Source organism: Gouania willdenowi, chromosome 18 (assembly GCF_900634775.1).
Source record: "Gouania willdenowi chromosome 18, fGouWil2.1, whole genome shotgun sequence".
Classification (NCBI taxonomy): Eukaryota; Metazoa; Chordata; class Actinopteri; order Blenniiformes; family Gobiesocidae; genus Gouania; species Gouania willdenowi.
This window is the reverse complement of record NC_041061.1, coordinates 24,835,268-24,854,727: the sequence shown is the minus strand read 5'-3', so window position 1 is coordinate 24,854,727 and position 19,460 is coordinate 24,835,268. Positions and strand designations below refer to the sequence as shown.

At 37.4% G+C, this 19,460-nt stretch overlaps 1 protein-coding gene across 1 annotated transcript; it reads left to right on the top strand.

Annotated features, from left to right (window-relative positions):
• The first annotated feature begins 416 nt into the window (after nt 1–416).
• On the top strand, nt 417–16,072 carry snapc2 (small nuclear RNA activating complex, polypeptide 2). The gene is made up of 6 exons (XM_028475319.1): nt 417–723; nt 2,933–3,106; nt 6,682–6,811; nt 10,867–11,388; nt 12,893–12,981; nt 15,664–16,072. Exons 1-6 carry the CDS (start codon nt 517–519, stop codon nt 15,946–15,948), a joined length of 1,407 nt encoding a protein of 468 aa, XP_028331120.1. The 5' UTR covers nt 417–516; the 3' UTR covers nt 15,949–16,072.
• Nucleotides 16,073–19,460: the final 3,388 nt, after the last annotated feature.

The following is a 19,460-nucleotide window of genomic DNA, read 5'->3' as shown; positions in this document are numbered from 1 at the left end:
GAGCGGGGGGACTCAATGAGTCTGTTTTTTTCACACAAACTACTAGTTTCATGTAAAGCTGTCCTTACATAGTGACAGCTTTAGCAAATGTGACAAAAAAGTCACTTTTATAAAAGCTGCAGACTGCACCTTTAAGGTGAAAACATTTACTTAGCTCTGCTTTAAAATAGGGGAAGTTTGGTGTAGTAGCAGAAAATTGGCCAAAGACATAAAAGTGGGCTCAAATTGTTCAGAAATTATTCCTAGTTTCTTCAAAGCATCTGGCAACCCCCTCCCACTGCCTCGCGACCCCAAATGGGGTCAGGTTGAGAACACCTGATCATACTATATTAAAGTTTCTGTCTTACAGGCTATCCTCCAAACCGATAGGTGGCTCTGATGAGCAGTTGGTCCATATCCCTCCGCCATACATAAGTAGACCTGAAGAAGTTTTCATGTTGTGGTTGAGCAGGTGTTCATGTCTACACTCCAGAGTTTGTTCCGACACTGTTATTTTTTCGCCTCTGTTGTGATCACATGAAGCCTCCTCCACGCAATCGAAAGAAGTCGAGCCGGGTGGCGGAGGTCGCAGAGCCGTCTCACGGTGCGACGCAGCCATGGACACGGGCCGAGCTGAAGAAGCTGCTGGTCGGCCTGAGGAAACAGGCTGGGCCCGGAGCGGACGGAGAGCTGCTCGATTATGAGCTTCTGCACAAAGACCTTCCTACCCGCTCAGTATCTGAGGTACAGCACTCATATACAGTATACTACCCTAGTAGAAGTACTGCTACTGTGGTGACATTGTACTCAAGTACATGTACAACTTAGTACAAAGTGTCTATTGATACGGAAAATAAATATGAATCATTGTCTTTATCCTCAGAAAGACAATTACATTCTCAATTACTAAAGTTAAAGTGCAATTAATCACAATGACCAATAACAGACAAAATGAGACATAAATGACACTAAATTAGTCAAAATCAAACCAAACATCGCACAAAATGACAGAAAAATACACTAAACTCGTAAAAAACCATAAAATAAACAAAATGAAAGAAGTTACTCAGAATGAACACAAAAGGAGCGAAAATTGTATAAAATGATTCCAAAAACATAAAAAAAAACGACAACAATAACAGACAGAAATGAGACATAAATGACAATATAACAGAAAAATACATTACATTCTCAATTATTGAAGTTAAATTACAATTAATCACAATTACCGTGCCTGAAATAAATAACATAATAGAAGTTAACCTTCTTCTTGTGTTAGCTCTCTGTTAGCATCTCTTGTGATAACGGGTCTAAATTCAGCCGTAAAATACACTAAAAACGAATATCTATCGTCTCATCTCTTGGTCACCTTGTTAGTGTTCCTAATCAATGAAAATATAGGTTTTAATTGTTGTTATTGTGGGCGTCTGAGCCTTATTTGTGCGAGTATACATCTCCATTAATTTTTTTTTTAAATGGTAAAGTGGGAAAGGTTTTTTTTTTTTTTTTTTTTTTGTGGGAAAGCTTGATATGAAATATACTTTAATAGGGCGACCGTGGCTCAGGTGATAGTGGGTCGTCTTCTGATCGAGAGGTTGGGGGTTCGATCTATCCCAGTACCTGACTGTGTCGAAGTGTCCTTGGGCCAGACACTGAACCCTAAGTTGCTCCCAGTGGTCGACTAGCGCCTTGCATGGCAGTCCTGTCCCACTGGTGTGTGAATGTGAGAGTGATTGGGTGAATGAGCTGATATGTAAAGCGCTTTGAGACTGCTTCAGTGTGGTGATAAAGCGCTATATAAAATCAAGTCCATTTACCATTTAATAATTGTTAACTACTTATGTGTAGAACTGCACATAAACTGTAACATAGTTGAATTATTATTGATAATTTTTCATGGCAATTACATTTTCAAATTTAATCCATCTAAACTCAATTACAACTTCACTACGATTATGACATCACATTTATTTAAATTCATAATTATGCCATACTTGTAATTAGAGCTGTAACGATTCACTCAACTCCCGATACGATTCGATTCACGATACTGGGTTCACGATACGATTCTCCCATGATTTCAAATGATGACTGAAAAATATTCCTTTACTTTTTTGGGGGGGAAAAAACTAGAAAGAACTGTACTATTTTCTTTTTATTTTTCATTGTCTAAATAATCCCTTGATAAACTATTCAAAACAATGCAATTTAACTAAAAATACATCTTGAATGAAATAAAGGAATAATACAAATGAAGAAGAAGCCTATTAATTTAAATTCTGGTTCTATAGTAAACAATGCAAAACTGCATAATAGTTATTTTTCTTTTCCAAAGTGCAACTGAAAATGTGTTTCGTGCCTAAACAATTGGACTTTAAAAAAAAAAAAAAACCAGTCTGCACTGTATTTATGTCAGATATTTGTTTGGACCAGCAGAGGGCGCTGGTAACCCAGTGGTCAGTTAGGATGCAGCTATTCTGTTGCTATGCTAGCAGACAGAGCTAATAGAAAAATGTGACTTTTACCGATATTCACGTAATATTACAGATATCATTTCAGTGCTAAAGGGGTAAGGAATCATTTATGAGCATGTTTAAGAGTAGTAGGCGGCTAGAAAGAAAGTAGTAGCAGATTCCGCCCGCCGCCTCAGCATTTGAACAAGAGAAGGATAAATAAATATATATATATATATATCGCCCTCTGCTGTTTAAAAAAAGTACTGCGATTCAATTTTAAGAAAATCGATATGAACCGTGATACCTATGAATCGACTTTTAACTGCCTTACGATTAATCGTTACATCCCTACTTGTAATTAATTATCAATTACACAATTACAATTGTAGCTCTTAACTCTAACTGTTTGTGTTGTATGTCGCTTTGGATAGAAGCGTCTGATAAATGAAATTGTTGAATTGCAATCTCGTACGCAAACTGTTCTCATGCCTGAACAGATCACTTCAAAGGTGGAACGTCTGAAAAAGCAAGTAATCACCAATACAACCGAGATGATGCGAAAGAATGTTCGAGATGAGAGGAAGAGCAGAAAGCCCATAGAGGAGTGGACACGCATGGCCTCTGCTCTGGCTGGAACACAAGAGGAGACCATTATCTCTGCTTTCTATAAGGTACACTAGTACACACTCATTCTGCTGTTCTTTTGTTAATCACACAGATCTTTGTGTTGAATGCAGATAGGAGTGTATAAGTATGTTGCTGTCTGTAACTCTACTAAAGTTGGCACTAAAAAAACCTTCATGAGATCCTACTAAACGGATAGTACACTTTAAAAAAAAAAGAAAGATCAATTGACAAATGAAAGACTGAGTAGAACAGAGAGGAGGTGCTGATGCTGTTGTGAATGTAAAGTTTGACCAAAATGAAAACAGCATAGAACACACTAAGAATGTGCAACATGTCGTCGGTTCATGATATATCGTCAAAAACATAGATAGAAACGATAAATGCCCATGTCGGAAATTAGCAAGGGGACATGGGACATTTGTCCCTCAATTTAGCCAAGAATGCCCATAAAAACCTTGTTCCAGGGGCCAAAATTGCCCACAAGTTTGTTGTCAACAACTGATTATTCTCTGGAGTGATGTGCACCACCGCAGCTCCCACCCCCAGCCCACACACACGGACGGCAGTGCTCGTCACGGCTACCTGAAGCTGCCATGTTGTGATACATAATGGACCACTACTCTGTTAAAACCAGACAACCATCCAACAAAGTGAACTGACTCAAGTTCCTCCGTCAGATCCACCCAAAGTTCCATAAACACGGGGACAGAGATGAACCTGTAGCAACGATTATGAACTGGAAACTCAACTAAAGCTAACTATGCTAAGCTGACACGCCGACACACAGGCTGGGCTAAGAGCTTATGCTAACCATTCCATATAAGGAATAATAGACCAAGTGAAAAGATTAAAAGAACGCATCTTACTGCCATAAAACCACAGAGAGCCATATTTTTGTAATTATATTGCACGTGTTCACAGACAAAGAGGGTCCCATTAGACTAATGTAACTATTGAGATTATTACACCAAAATATACTGAATGATTAAATCATCAGCTTGATCTGGTTTAATTATAGGAAATCAGAGTTATTTATCGATCATAACTTTATGTAACTCATTATCAGATAAATGAAACAAGATTCAGCAGCAGTAAAAACACTACTGGAGTTATTTGTGCTTTTCATGTGCTTTTTTTATTTTTAGAAAATAATTTAATTTTAAGTGAGGAAATAAATGAATTACATACAGTAACACTAATAGTGATCCACATGCACTAATATATTCTATAAAATATCAGCTCATGAACTCTGAGTCAGTAGATATTGTAGCTTTTTTAATGTGTTTAATGTTGATGTATTCAGATTTATTTGTGTTTGTAACGAACCTGTTTACACTTTAAGTTGGGAATTGTTTTATTTATTTATAGTTTTTTTTATTTATCATGATGTTTATCGCTATCATGATAAATACCAGAAATTATCGGGATATTTTAAATTTTTTTTTAGTCCCTATCGCCCATCCCTAGAACACACTTGTTGAGTTGAACTGAGGAGATGAAATTGACTGCACTGATAAATGTGAAAGGGCTGCAGTTTGCATGTGTAGGGCCTCTGATTTTCCACGACTGCGGAAAACGGACAAAAAAATGGAATTCATGTTCTGAAATTAAGAAAGCAACCTGACCCTGTTTTTTTCTCTTTACTTAAAGCTGCACTACCTGATTTTTTAATCATGACAGAGGGGCAGAGCTGAATTCAAACCATAAATCCCGTCCCCCACTCTGATAATCCCTCCCAGTTAGGGCTGGGCGATTTTGCCTAAAATAAAACTCCAATTTTTTTAAAGAAAAAAATTGAGTTTTGATTCGATTTTCGAATTTTTCTTTCAATGCACTTAAAAATGACTGCAAACATCAGATATATTGTCAAAGGTTTATTGCTGTGATTGCATAGAACAAGAAAAAGTGTAACAGCAACTTCACAGTGGCTTAAATTTTTTGATTAAGAAATCAGATAACTACGTATTTTATAACATTACAATAAAAAATAATAAACTCTTCCTTTAGCATAGTGCAAATAAAAAAATAAACATGCCTGTGACACACACACAAGGGTAAACAAATGTAAACTAGGAGGGGGCTGGCTCACATTGCATTATGGTAACGCACAAGGACAGAACGCAAAAAAGTCAGAAAAAACTGTGGTGGAAAATTTAAAAAAATATTTTTTTTTCAGAAACTCAAATTTGCAAAATAAAAATCGTTTTTATCTACAAATTCGAAATCCCACACGAGTGCACTCCCGTTAAAACACACAAAATATAGAAAATGGAACATTAGATTACCTGTCTAGAAGGAAAACAGCCACTGTCCAAAGTTAGTCCAAGACTGAAAACAAGTTTGCACTGTGTACGCGCTTCACTATATATCACGACAGCCAATGAGAAGGCTCCTTCGTGGGCTCTGCTCACGCCTCCTTTCTCTAAATCCTGTGAGTAGGGCTGGAGGGGGTGACCGCCAAGACTTTGTCTTCTGGGGTTTTATTAACTAAAATACTTAATTATAAGGCACAGACAGCACGCAGATGTACGATTTTTTCAGAAATAATTACTTTTACGATATACTATATGATGCTAATAAGGATTTGTTTCAATTAAAGAAAATAAATTGAGTACCTCACCTTTAAAATTGGGCCCCACATGTTTGTTTTCAGACAGTACCACACATTTACATGCTACTTTTCACCATAAAATGGTTGAAATAAAGTTTAGAAAGTGTGAGAATTCCACTTCCACCTACAATTTTGTTCAACATCTCAATTCTGAAAATGAATGAGAGCTTCATCTGGAGTGTGTTTTTAATGTGTTGTGATGAACAAGTGGTCCACATTATTATGACTGCACTCAAATGTGAAACAACCCTGGTACAAAGACAGATTGAGCTGATGGTGTCTTGGCACAATTGGTGATGAGTTTATCTGGTGATATGTAAATTCTCTGAAGCATATAAAATGTTAAATTAATAATAATTGACTCTCGCCTGTAAAGTCATGTAAACAGCAAAAGATATGGAAAAGTATAAAGTGACGCAGAAATGGGTAAACTGAACGCAATTTATGAAATTTTGAAAAAGGAAATCAAAGGCTTGATACGTAACCATAGTTTACAAGGCCCTAACCAGCAGGACTCAACTGTTTTATCTTTTCTAATCTATAGTATGAACATAATGTAATTCATACTTTTATTGTTTTTTGTGTTGTTTCTTTACATATCATACAATGTGTTAAAAAGAAAGAAAAAAAAAAAGACCTTTTGTGTACTAAAGACAAAAAGAATCTTGCTGGAATTGTTACGCGAAAGTAAAGGAAACTTCAAAGGAAACATCAAAAGTGATCAGCAGACGAAGACTGGCAGTCAACAGTCAAAACATGTCAGGAGAACAAAGTGGATTTCCTGAGGAACAGTTGTCTAAATAAATGAAACCATAACATATTATTCAAAAAGAAGACATAACGAATCTTGCTGGAATTAAACTTCTTTCTTTGCGATACCTTGTTGTTGAAGATGGATCTCTTTATTACAAATAATACCTTTGCTGCCTGCACAACATCAAAACACAGCTGTATAAATAGTGTGTTTTTTATTAAGTTTCATCTCACACTCTCTTTGTTGCTTTTTAGATGATGAACGAATCATCGCCAAAACCGCACACGGTGAAGAGCGGTCCTCCTCCTCAGGCTGGCTTGACACCCATCAGGCCTCATGATCACATTATCCCCTTAAGACCAATGCTTAGTTTCCCTGGTCAAGGTATGCTCCTGTAATTTATCCTTTCAGCCACTTCAAAAGTGTCACTTAAACAAATCTAATGCATTGTTCATGCAAATGACAGTTTTTAACCTGAAAATACATTAATGTTGTGTGATCATTGGGCTGAACTAAGCACTAAACACTTTAAAGGTCCAGTATTATGCTATTTTTCACCTATTTAAGAATCCTAACAACATAGTATTTGAGGTTTATTTTCCCAACCTCGCCTGATTTCCTGTAGACGCCGACATCATGCCTCTCTCTGATCACCATAAGGATTGTCTGTTGCTATCCACACATTCTTGTTATTGTTTTCAGCCACAAAACTGCACTTTATAGTAAAACACATGGCTATTTGAGTGGCTATTGTGATTGTTAGTCAGACAAACGCTGCTCCACGGTGTAACGCTGCTCCACGGTGTAACGCTGCTCCACGGTGTAACGCTGCTCCACGGTGTAACGCTGCTCTCCGATGTATGTTTATCACATCAACAGCTGCTACATTGCTTTCTTGTCATCCTCCTCACCTCTAACCACAGGAATAGTTCATTTAAGGTGATGATTATTTGTTTTGGCCAATCGTTGCATTGCATTGAGTCACAAACACGTCAGATCATGTCAAAGGCGAAACGAGACAATATAACGGTTACTGAAAATTAGGGGTGTGTAGTGCCTGGCATCTGGCGATACGATTCGTATCTTGATACGTAGTTCACCATACGATACAATATATCCTGATATTAAAGTATAAGGTGATTTATATATGAGACTTAAAAAACAACTAATCTGTAAATGTGCACATCTTCATGAGAACATTATGTATGAAATATATTTTATTGGCATCTTTTACACTTTAACATGCCATGTGCCAACAACTTAAAAAAAACAACATACAGTCTGCCTGTGGCTTTTAAACCAACTTTGACTTTAGTTCAACATGACTTTAGTGCAATGTAACTGAGGTATATGCCTCGAACAACAAATAAATGCAGAAAGTTAGTATTTTCTTTTTAGATTTTATTGAAAAAACACAAGCTGGTCAACATGATCAGGTTTCAGTGTACTTCTTTGTGCAGTTACAATGTCTCCTGCAGTGGAAAATACTTTCCTGGTTAAATAAAGGTAAAAAAAAAAAAACATGCAATAAAATAATATATTTTTTTTTTTATTAAAAAAAATCGTTAGGAATGCATTTAGAATCGATCCGAGAAACGCGCGACGTAATATCGCGATATATCTCCACTTCAATTTTTTTTAACACCCCTACTAAAAATGGAACTGATTGTCAGCGATCACACTGTACTAGTCCCTTTATCTGTGGATAACTGTCAGATTTGATTTCAACACTTTTAAAGTGTCTATATGGATCCACACCAGAGAGTGTTAATTTAACTCTTTTTGGAGAGTTGGTACCTTAACTCTAATTAAGTGTCAAATACTAAATCTGTCTGGAGTTAATAATTTAACACTTAATAACACTAACTCAGTGTTAGAGTCTATATATTAACTCTCCAAGAGTTTTTTTCTTTTAACTACATAAGAGTTATTTGTAAATAATACTAAAAAAGGTATACATTTTGTTTTTAACTTTTAGAAATTCCATCAATGCAAATAACAGCATTTTCATTATTATTATTTTTCAAACATTATGCATGGAAGTGTTCATCAGGATAAGTACACCCTCTGTGAAGAGTTGAGACTGAAAGCTGAATTTCTCCATAACTGAAAGAAATTAAGAGAATTAAAATGTCATAAACTATTAAAACCACCAATTCAAGTTGTTCAATGACTCTATACCAATTTAAATTGCGCATAAATACAAACCCTCTTGAAGAAACTGGAGGAAATGGAAGCATTCATCACTTTGTGGAACTTTAATGTACTTCTGCACTCCCCCATATTCCACCTTTGCAAGCATCTCCTGCGTGGAGATTAAAAAAGAGAATCATTATGAACCAGAAGTTGTGTAAGCCCAAGCATTTTACAAGAAGACAATTGTAGATACTATTGTCCATCTTTGAAGGCAATTTTATACTCAAAAGTAAGTAAATAACTTTTATTTATATAACGCTTTTCGCAGATAAAAATAGAAAGTGCCAAAATAAATACAAAACCTCAGCCTATTTTATTTTTACCTAAACCGTGTGCACAAAGCTCTGAAGGGATCTAAATGTTAACGTAGAACCCAATCAGAACATCTGTCTTCAAGTCATGGCATAACTGTATGTCAACCTTTCACGATCTGAAAATTGCTTTAGGTGTACAGTAGTCCCTCGCTGTTTCGCTGATTTTTTTACAGTGCAATTTTGGATGCACTTTTCTTTACAGTGTATGAACGCGCATTGTGTTCTGCATCCTGATTGGCTAATACTGCGTTAACCCACCAGCGACACATCCAACTCAGTGAGTTTCACTGCTTGCTGAAGCGAGGAGCTGTTCTCCTCTCATAAACATAAACCACCAGTGAAAAAAGCTGGTGTGATTAGCGGCTAATGCTATGCTAGCTCAATGCTACAGAGGGAACTTTTACCTGCTACTAACACCTCCTCTCTGATTCTCCTCCACGCTTAATCCGTCCTAGTCCGGTCCTTGTTATAAAGGGCGTGTCATACAGCTCTAGGTGGTCACACACAGCTTTTACTCCATGGTTGAATGGGTGAACAGACCAGTGTCCGTGTTGACTTGACGTCATCGTCAACAAAGACTCTGAATTCACCATCAATGTCTGATCACTAGCAGTAGTGTTGTATGTTTGAAAACAGGTTTATGTTTTAAAATCTACGAAGTTTTCAACTGTGAGAGTGTTTAAACAAGAGAAATGTGGTTTTACAGCCTTAAAACATGTATAAAAATAGTAAAAATACAGCTGACGACCTATAGCGGGTTATTTTTAGAACGTAACCCCCGCGATAAACGAGGGACTACTGTATTTAAGTTAGCCAAATATTTGAATGTTCACCTGCATGGTTTTTTAAAACTATAGTTTTGCCTGCAAACAATGAACTTCAGCGTGCTAAACCAGACTTATATGCCATATCACCGAGCAATGTGGCTAATGCTTATCACACAGGATGGTCTCAGCCCAAAATAATAATGACAAATAAAAACATCTCAGATTAAAATGACTTACCAAGCGTGGAAAACACCTCAGTCATGTGGAAAGCAAATTGTTCTAAATGGTCGCTTCGGTGAGAGCCTGTGATGCTGGGGGCGGAGTCAGTGAATTTCCTCTTTTAGTGTTACAGCCACTGTGGGAGTTTAGAGTTAAAAAGTCAAGAGTTATTGTTTCCATTGTAACACCTCCAGATTTGATATAGAAACACTCTGTTTTAACACTCGATTTTAACTACTATTATAATACACCCCAGAGTTACATAAAAAGAATGTGACTCTATTAGAGTAAAATTAACTCTGTTTTTGTACAAAGTCTACCAACACCAAAAATTTAACACTTTTGAATTTACTGTGAGTCTGACTGGTTCTAAACTCCCTGGTCCATCACTGTGGGATCAGATGTTGATCAGTCTCTTACTGCTCCCTGGGTGCTACACCGTAGCTGCCCTCTGCTCCTCAGGGAGGAGTTAAATACAGAGAACACATTTTGTGTATATAGCATTACTTATATGACAAAGTATAATGTATATTCTATATTAAACCACCTGTGAGGTAGCTTTAGAGGGAGGAGATCACATTCGTAATGGGTAGGAGGAGCCAGGACTGTCAGGAGGAGGAGTTTCCCCCTTATGAGTCATAAGGAGGCAAAAATCCAACTCACCCATTTGGGGCTGACTTATTACAAAATGTGGAATAACAAGGGTGGGAGGAAAGATAACTTTTTCAACTCTGGCTCTCTGTATGAAACTAAAGGAATGTATATCATTGTAGCAAAACCATTATAAAGTAAATTTTTCATTACACTGCTCCTTTAAACATGTTTTTTGTTATACATTTTCACTACAGGGTTCCCTTTAATGTCTTCATTTTCAGTTTCTTGGTAGTTCCAAAAAGAGAAGTTTTTGTTCCTACACATTTAATCAAAGGCTTTTCTATGCTAGGTAAGGACCTTAACATCAACACAATTCCATCATTTGTGGGGACGACTCCACTAGTGTTCCAGGGTCCTGCTCCACAACTCCAACAACCTGCACCAGTGATCAGAGTGATGCAGCAACCGCAGCAGCTGCTGCTCCGCTCTCCTGTTCTCTCCACGTCTCAGCCTATCCGTGCCTCCTCCATCAGCACAGCAGGGCTCAGCCGCCTCCCACCACAGACTGTCCTCCTCCCAGCACAGCAAAGCCCAGGCCCTTCCACCTCCACAACTCCCAGCTTGCGCTTTGTCACCTCCCCACACACTGTTGGTTTGGATAGTTTATCGGCCTCCACCTCCAGATACTCCAGCATCCTTCCTGCTAGCCAGCAGTTCACTTCGTCCTCCAGCTTCAGCCCAACAATCAACAAAAACACTCAGCAGGGTGTGAAGGCTCCCATGGGCAGCGCTACCGTTGACTTTAACAACATCTATTGCTTCATCAGTGGGATCCAAAAACACAGTAGAGCCCATCTTCTCACACCGATGGGTGAGTCAGACTCCTTTTCTTTTTTTTTTTTATCTTTTTTTTTTTCTTTTTCTTTAATCCTTTTATTTTCACAGCTCTGAGTTTTCTACCGTTTTTGAGCTCATGCCTGACATGCTCCTGTTCAATTATAGTTTTTTCTTCCGTCTGCATTAACTCCTCCTACACATTTGTCTGATTTTGAAGAAGCTGTCAAAAAAATTTCAAAAAGTTCCCAAGATTTATGCTATCGCTTTTGTGATTTGCAACTTTTAAACTTTTTGATTTACTCCATTTTTTCTTTCCCATTCAGTTTTATTTCAAATTTTAGTTTATTCAACTTTTAACCCCTTGTGACTGTGGGGGAGTGTAGGAGGTGAACATTTTCCATGCAGGACTTGAACATAACATTTGTTGTCAGTGTGTGTGTGGGTGCGTGGCCCTTTAACTGCTAATGAATGCGCTGGTCGCTCGACCAGTGTGCGAAGTGAGAGAGCGCCCTGAGACCGGAGCAGATCGATTATAGTCCCATGTCATAATTAATGACTGCTGTGAAGCAACTACAAGAGAGTTGGAGATGAAGCTGTGGAGGCAGACCACACTGGAACCATGTGAAGCCTCCATCAGCATTAGCATTAGGAGGAAACACATATTTACTGACTGGCATTACAAAACTTACCGATGCTTATAGTCCGTATACACAGGAGCACAGCGGAGGTGGGGCGCACACACACGCACTTCTGTGTCCTCCACCGCCCTGAAACGGACAGAAGTGTCCCCTATGAAAGCGAAATGAAACGGGAGCGCATTGCTCTGCTCTAAGACTCTTCATTTTAACATGCTCGGGCTGAATAGACAAAACAAGCGTGCACACGCATACAAACACACACACACAGACAGACACTAACAGCCGACCTGCCCCCGCTTTCTGATCAAGTAGACTGGGGAAGTCCTGCGCCCAGCTTCTCTGCTCCAACCGATTGACATTTTTACAGTTCGCGCATAAGTTTTCACCTTTGTGCACAAATGCCAGTGAAATAATGCCGTGTCATGTAAAGCCCCTCCCCGCCAGAGAACTTACACAGTCAGTTGTGATCTCAGCGGCAGCTCGGGGCAGAGTGACAACCGTCACTCCGCATCCAGACTGTAAAATTAATTGAATAAGCTTCTCTTAGGTTTACATGCAATTTATCCCATCTGTTATCAATCTCCCGCTGACACCAGTGTGTGGGGCGGACCGTGTGCAGTCACGGGGATCTCTTTGACCAAATGATGCCAAAAAAACCTTACATACTGCAGCTTTAAGTTTTTGTTATTTGTTAACGATTAACCAGTTAACCACGAGCATTCCTAGTTGCCACTTTTGTTCTTGCAGTTATTCCATAAGATTTAAGTCACAGATAAAACCATGTAAAGTGCTGACTGGCATCCTGTGGCAGATAGTGGTTTGTGTTTAATGTGTCTGTGGAGTTTGAGTGAAATTAGCATACTTATCAGTACTTGATCTGTAATAAGGCTTATCTTTCAGAGAGTGCCATTGTGTTGGACCTTCTAATGTCTCTGCCAGAAGAGCTGGAGCTGCTGGACTGCAACAAACTGAAAAGACACATGATCCAGGTAGATTCAGCAGCTTTTCACTAAGTACATTTGAATATCAGCTCGCCCAGTTAGAGAAATGATAAGAAAATGTTAGTATGAAAAAGACAGGAGAATTTTGTAATATCATCCCTCGTGCAGACAAACCATTGGTCATGTGACACCGACATGTCTGTCTCTGTACAGCCATGATATCCACAAGCAGTGATGCAATGCCAAACAGACGGAAAAATGGATTTCATATTCTGAAACTGAAAAATCTTTCAGACTCGTTTATGTTTTTTTTTTTTCTCACATTATTTCAAATCAGGCCCAACATGACTTGTAAATGCCTCACATGGTTGTTTAGGGACAATCTGATGCTTATACAAGCTATTTCTAATTGGAAAATAAGTGACCAGACCAGTATGTCCATTTAAACTGATAATCTCACACACATCTCATACAACTTACAATGGTGAGGGTGTTATGCAGCGTTTCATCTGAAGTATTTTAATATGTTGTGATGAACAAGTGGTTTAGATTATGTCTGCTTTCTAATCTGAAAAGGGACAAAGACAGGTTAAGCTATTGGTGTATTATTTTACCTCAGGCATGTCCAAAGTCCGGCCCGTAGACAAATTACAAATGGCCCGCAGTCTGTCATAAAATGTTTAACATCTGGCCCAACGGCACTGTCGACATGTAAACAACACACATACAAAATGCAATTTTAATGTTTCACCAAAGGATGGCAGCAGCACTGCTGCCCTCTGGCTGTGAGACACTTGCTGTGACTCTTTCCAGCAATTTCTAAAATGTAAATAAAAAAAGGAAAGTTGACTGTGAGGGCAGCTGTTAGCTGGACAGGTGGAAATTGGACTATTTTTTTTCCTCCACTGAAATACAAAACAACTGTGTTTGCTCAATTTGCCAAGAGACTGTAGCTGTTTGAGAGGAATTCAATGTCAAGAGACACTATAACTATTCGAAACATGCTGTGTCCTACGACATGCTGACAGGGAGCGACCACAGCAACAAATAGAAGCAGCTGGAAGATTTTATAAAGTCACAGCCGTGATTTTTCCCAAGAGCCCCTGAGTCAAATGAAAATACCACTAAGGCGAGCTACAAGGTGGTGGTGTCAAGTGCCGAATACTGCAAATCTTTTGCCAATGGTGAAAAAATAGTAAAATAGGAAAACATTATGATTTCCTATGAAATTGTTTCAGAAGTGGTCATTTAAAAATAAAACAATTGCGTAAAATAAGAGAAACCTGAGTATTTTCCTACTTTTTTAAGTTAATTCTAGTCATCCGTCATTATCTTTCCCTCAATTTAAAGTGAAAGTGGGGAATTGTATTATTTTAACTTCAGATTATTCAGTAACTTTGAAGTAGCTCGTGGTTTTAGAAAGTTTGGTGACCCCTGCTCTAGTGTGCATCCCATAATCAATGTCCTATACAAACAGTGTGCTTCATAATCTAGAAAATTCAATCAACTAAATAGAATAATACAACAATATAAAATGAATGAGTTGGGGGGGGGGGTTCATAACAATCCCAATATTACTGCTGGTACCACGTATTACCTAATTTTAATCTGAAAAGTGCGTCTTCTGATCAGTCTTTGTAATAAAATGAAAATGAAATAATAAAATAAAATGTCATTTCTTGTCTATACAGTGTCTGTGAGTTTGTGAGGACCTAAATAATAAGTTTTGGCTTAAAAAAAAAAAGCTCTCAGAATAAATACCAATATGAGCATCAATACAGGAAAGAACAAATGGTTTGTGTATTTGTTGCATTTTGTTTTGTGAGTTTTTAGTCACATTGTGTTTGAGTCATCACACACTTTTTTCTTTTTTTTTATATCATTTGGAAATTTGTGTGTAATTCAAATCATGTGTGTTTTGGTTATTATTTTGTGTGTTCTTGTCATTTTGTGTATTTTTCTGTCACCTTCTGAATATTTGTTGCCAATTTGTGCATTTTTGGAGTCTGTATTTTTATTCTGTGAAATTTTGTTGGTATTTTTCTGCCCTTTTGTATATGTGGTCTTTTGTGTGTTAACCACGTTTTGTGTTTAAGCGGTTGTTTTGTGTATCTTTGTTAACATTTTTGTATATTTGAAATCTTTTTATGCACTTTTTGTGTACTTTTGTTGACATATTGTGCATTTTGCGTCATTGTGTGTTTTTTTTTTACTTTGTGCATTATGTTGGGCTGCAAGTTCCATTAAATTTGAATTCCACTATTTGGAAGATGTATTTTTGGGGGCCACACAAAAAAGATCAAAGGCCACACGTGGCCCCCAGGGCCTGATCTACTGGCTTTTCCTTGGTTGCCTGGATGTTGACCTCGGCTCTTTTGCAATTGAATATTTTTACACTGAAGTTTGATGCCACATTGGCTACGGTTACATGATGTTTTTAATTTAGAAATAATTATTCCAAATGAAGTGTTCTGTGTAAGTTGACAGGAAGGTCCCAAAGGTCTTTTCTGATGCTTTGGGTTTTCTTGATTTTTTGTTCCTGTGACTTCAGTGTGTTTACTTGCCATTTGATCTTTCATTGTTAGGAATGTCCTTTCAGATTTTGGAAGAGCTTGAAAATATGTTTGAGAAAGTATCAGACCTAAAGATGCCCCCCTACAGCTTTCCCACACGAGTGGAAACCAAGGCCCCCTGTGCGTTAACTGCCGCTGTCTAAACTCTTGGTTTCAGGTGCACAAGTTTCTCTCTGGCCGGCCCAACTCGCAAAGGACCAAACAAATGTACGAGGATCTAAAACAAGGATATCATGCACAGATTGTTGCACCAAGTGCTGAAGACCCAAACAGCCAGAATGTTCCAGAAGGGGAGGACGAGAACCTGCAGTCATGTGAGGCTGCGAGCCACCCAGCACAGACTGACAACACGTCAGGCAAGGATGAGATGATGGTTCCTCCTCTTAACCCTTTTATGATACCTCTTGATCTCCTGAAGCGTAGAGAGTACGAGCTTGAGTAATCTGTGAAATAATGTACATTTTAATGTTAAAAGGCCTCAAGATTAAGCATGGATTTATCTGCTGCTTTCTTTCAGGTTTGTTTTTTTTAATAACAAGGAATAAAAACTATATATATATATATGTGTGTGTTTGTTTTTTGGCCACTATTTCAGTTCTCAGAAAATATTCACAATAGATAATAGCACTGCATGTAGAAAAATCTTTGATTGTTTAAACATTGGTTGATATTAGTTATCTCTGTGTTTCTCAAATGGGGGAACGTGTACCCCTCGGGTGGGGTATGCGATGTCACTACAGGGGGTACTTGAGAAAGAGAGAGGGAGGACAATTAACAAATAGAAGCATAAAAAATATGGGTTTTAGGTTTATTTTTAGTTAAAAATGACAATGCTAAATATTAAAAGCGATGTAGCACAATCAAAAAAACACGCACTTCCCTTTACTTGAAGCAGTGTGCTGGATCGAAAAAGGTCCAAAGTAGCTATGAAGAAACTAAGGTCCGCACCACTGCATAGTTTGCTCCCATATTCATTCCAAATATTAAAAAGACTCAAAATGAGAGCAAAAACACACAAATTAAGAGAAAAATATACTGAATAATAAAAAGAACAAACAACAAAATGACACCAAAAACATGCATGAAGAAAGAAAAAACTTACGACACACAAAACGGAAACAAAGACACACTGAATGAGAGGAAAATAGACAAGATCACGACAAAATACACAAAAAAAACAGAGAAATTTTCAAAAAAAACATCAGAAACACAGTGAGAGAATGATTTAAATCAGTGATTCTCAATTGCTGTGCCGGGACCCAAAAGTGGGTTGCAGACCTGTACTGGGTGGGTCACGGACAGCTGGCTAAAAATAAATAAATACTTACTCTCATGTTGGACTTGTCTTTTATTTTGAAAGAAACTTTTCTTTTGACAGGCATGCTGTGAAATGCATGTTGCACAGGAAAATATATAGATTCATGTTTTTTAAAAAAAAAAGATTGTGTGTTTTCAACATCTATTTTTGAAAAGCTAAATTTGGTTGGTTGAATTCTTTAAAAAATAAAGAAAATATAATAATATGATAATAAAAAAGAACAAACAAAATTACACAAAAAACGCAAACTCACTCCATTCATTCCATCATTATGTTCTATAGTTGTTTTTCCATAGAATTCTGAGCAAGATCTTTTAGTGGGACAAAGGGGGTCCTTGCATTCAAAAGCTGAATTACTGGGTTATTTAATAGATTATAAAAACAACAATAAAACGTGTAAAGCACAGTCTCACAGTGCACATTGAGAGAAAACCTATTCATTCACCCTTAAAGCCTCTACATAGTACAACAAAAAACTTAATGGGTAAGAAAAAGTTGTTGTTGGAAGAACTGGATAAAGGACATGGAGGGGCTAAATGGGATTATTTGGTGATATTAAATTAAATTTAGTCTTGATGTATTTCTTTTAAAAGACAGAACTAATGCCAAATATAAGTTGGATTCTCCAACATAATTCAGCAATGTTTTGGTGAAAGGGGTAATTTTTTAAAAAAAAGGTGACACTTTGACATTTTACTTGTTTATAACCTGGAAGGTCTGTTGTTTACTGGGAAAAGACTTAATGCCTTAAACACTACCATTGGACCCTTGGGATTAACTGGTTCCTTCTGGCCATAACAGCTCTCAGGAAATTCAGTCTCAATGTATTCAATCATAAACTATTGAACTGGAGTTATTGGACCAATATGAAATTAGCTACACTTTGATAAAGCAACAGTGACACCTGTTGGAGGTATCCCTTGGTACATTAAGCTGCTCCAGTGGTGGAAAACTACACATATCTGCTTTAAATCAAATGTTATTTGTAGTTTTATAAATGAATGGAAGCGATGGCAAGAAGGGCAACATGTGAACTTTTAGCACACAAAGTGATGTTGTGTGGTCATTTGACTCCTGCTCCATATGACTTTGTTTAATGTTGTTCTGCTATTTATATTGCTAGGCATCTTTAAAAAAAAAAAAAACTTTTTAAATTAAATAAAAAAACAATCATCTCTTAGCACTTACGAAGTATAAAAAGTTACATTTAAGTGAATAAGCCATTTCCACACGAGCAATAGATAAGAATAGAGAGGAAACCATTTTTATTTGTTTATTTTAAACAGAAGGAAACCTCCATCAGAGGCAGACTCAGATGGAGACAATCTGCCTCCATCAGTTGGACTTAATGGAAAAAGACAGAGAGAAAACATCAAGACCCTATGCTTGTTGGACCAGGAACCATCAGCTCAAAAAGGAACGCTGTGGAGTTTAGATTTAAACTTAAAGAAGCACAACAAGAAAACTGGAAAATCCCTCAGACGGGTAAGTATTCCATTCAGAGTCTGATTTTAATCCTTTTTCTTTTCCTTTCTTTTTTTTCCCTTTTTTTTTTTTCTACATCATGCACATCTGGCTGGCCAAACTGTCCCAGCTGGGATGGTTGCAGCGACCTGTGAAGTAAATAAATAAAATGACAGAAGTGATTGTTACCAGTGACGAGATGGCAGAGCCAGCCACTACCATCACAGAAAAGGAACCAATGCAAATTCCAGGGGTCAAAATTTGAAAACCTGTTGAAGTTATCTTACTCCTTAAAACAGAGCAAATAGAGTGATGAGTTGAACTAGCAGAAAGAAAGAAAAACATTGAATAAAGAGAAAATACCAGTGCGCTGCAGATAGGAGAGATCAGGAAGCAGTTATGGGACACAGGCTTGATCACCCTGTAGTTGGCCACCTTTGATGAGGAAGTCTAGTGTATAAAAGGCCCAAACACCCCCTGATTCAAAGGAACACCACTGATGATGCATTCTCAAATGGTAAACCTCATGTGGCTCCCATCTTTTGGCACAAAGGACGATTTAACATCACGTCCCATGTGTTTAATCATTCACCAGTGTTTCTAACCTTTATAAACAATAGTAGCTTATATATGTCAACATGTACAATTTACTGTGACTTAGAACAGATTTGATGCCATTTCCAGCAAATATAGACCTGCTTTCCCCCCCCGACATTCTACAATTAAATATCATCAGAGATGCAACTAGTAAAACTGAGTAGTGAACTTTTCCTTTTTTTAATTTTTTTTTTTTCTTTTTACCTGGTTTACACATGCTGTCAAAGAACATGTAGTCAATACTACATATAGTGTAATCTTTTTACAACAGCAATGCACGTTTTGTTATTGAAATTAAATAAACTAGTACAGTGCCTGTTGGAAATATGAATTCATATAGTGGGAGCTTAAGTAGAGTTGTCAATCATGGGTGTATGTACTCTGTAGTGTTATAAAGGGGTTTATTTGCGGGTGCAAAGTAAAATAGCATGTGCAATTTCCCTGGTTTAATTCTATGGGACATGCGCATGATAAATGTTTGTTTGCTTTTTTACTAATTTTTATATTTTATCGTTTGGTGTATTTTTCTGTAATGTATATTTTCCTGAATCATTATGTGTATTTTTGTATCTTTC

What these genes read in the sequence shown, in the direction of transcription:
- snapc2 (XM_028475319.1), top strand. Translation starts at nt 517, where the DNA reads ATGAAGCCTCCTCCACGCAATCGAAAGAAGTCGAGCCGGGTGGCGGAG. An exon ending in GCTTAGTTTCCCTGGTCAAG is followed by an intron (nt 6,812 to 10,866) that starts GTATGCTCCTGT and finishes TTTCTATGCTAG; the next exon opens with GTAAGGACCTTAACATCAAC. An exon ending in TGAAAAGACACATGATCCAG is followed by an intron (nt 12,982 to 15,663) that starts GTAGATTCAGCA and finishes TCTTGGTTTCAG; the next exon opens with GTGCACAAGTTTCTCTCTGG.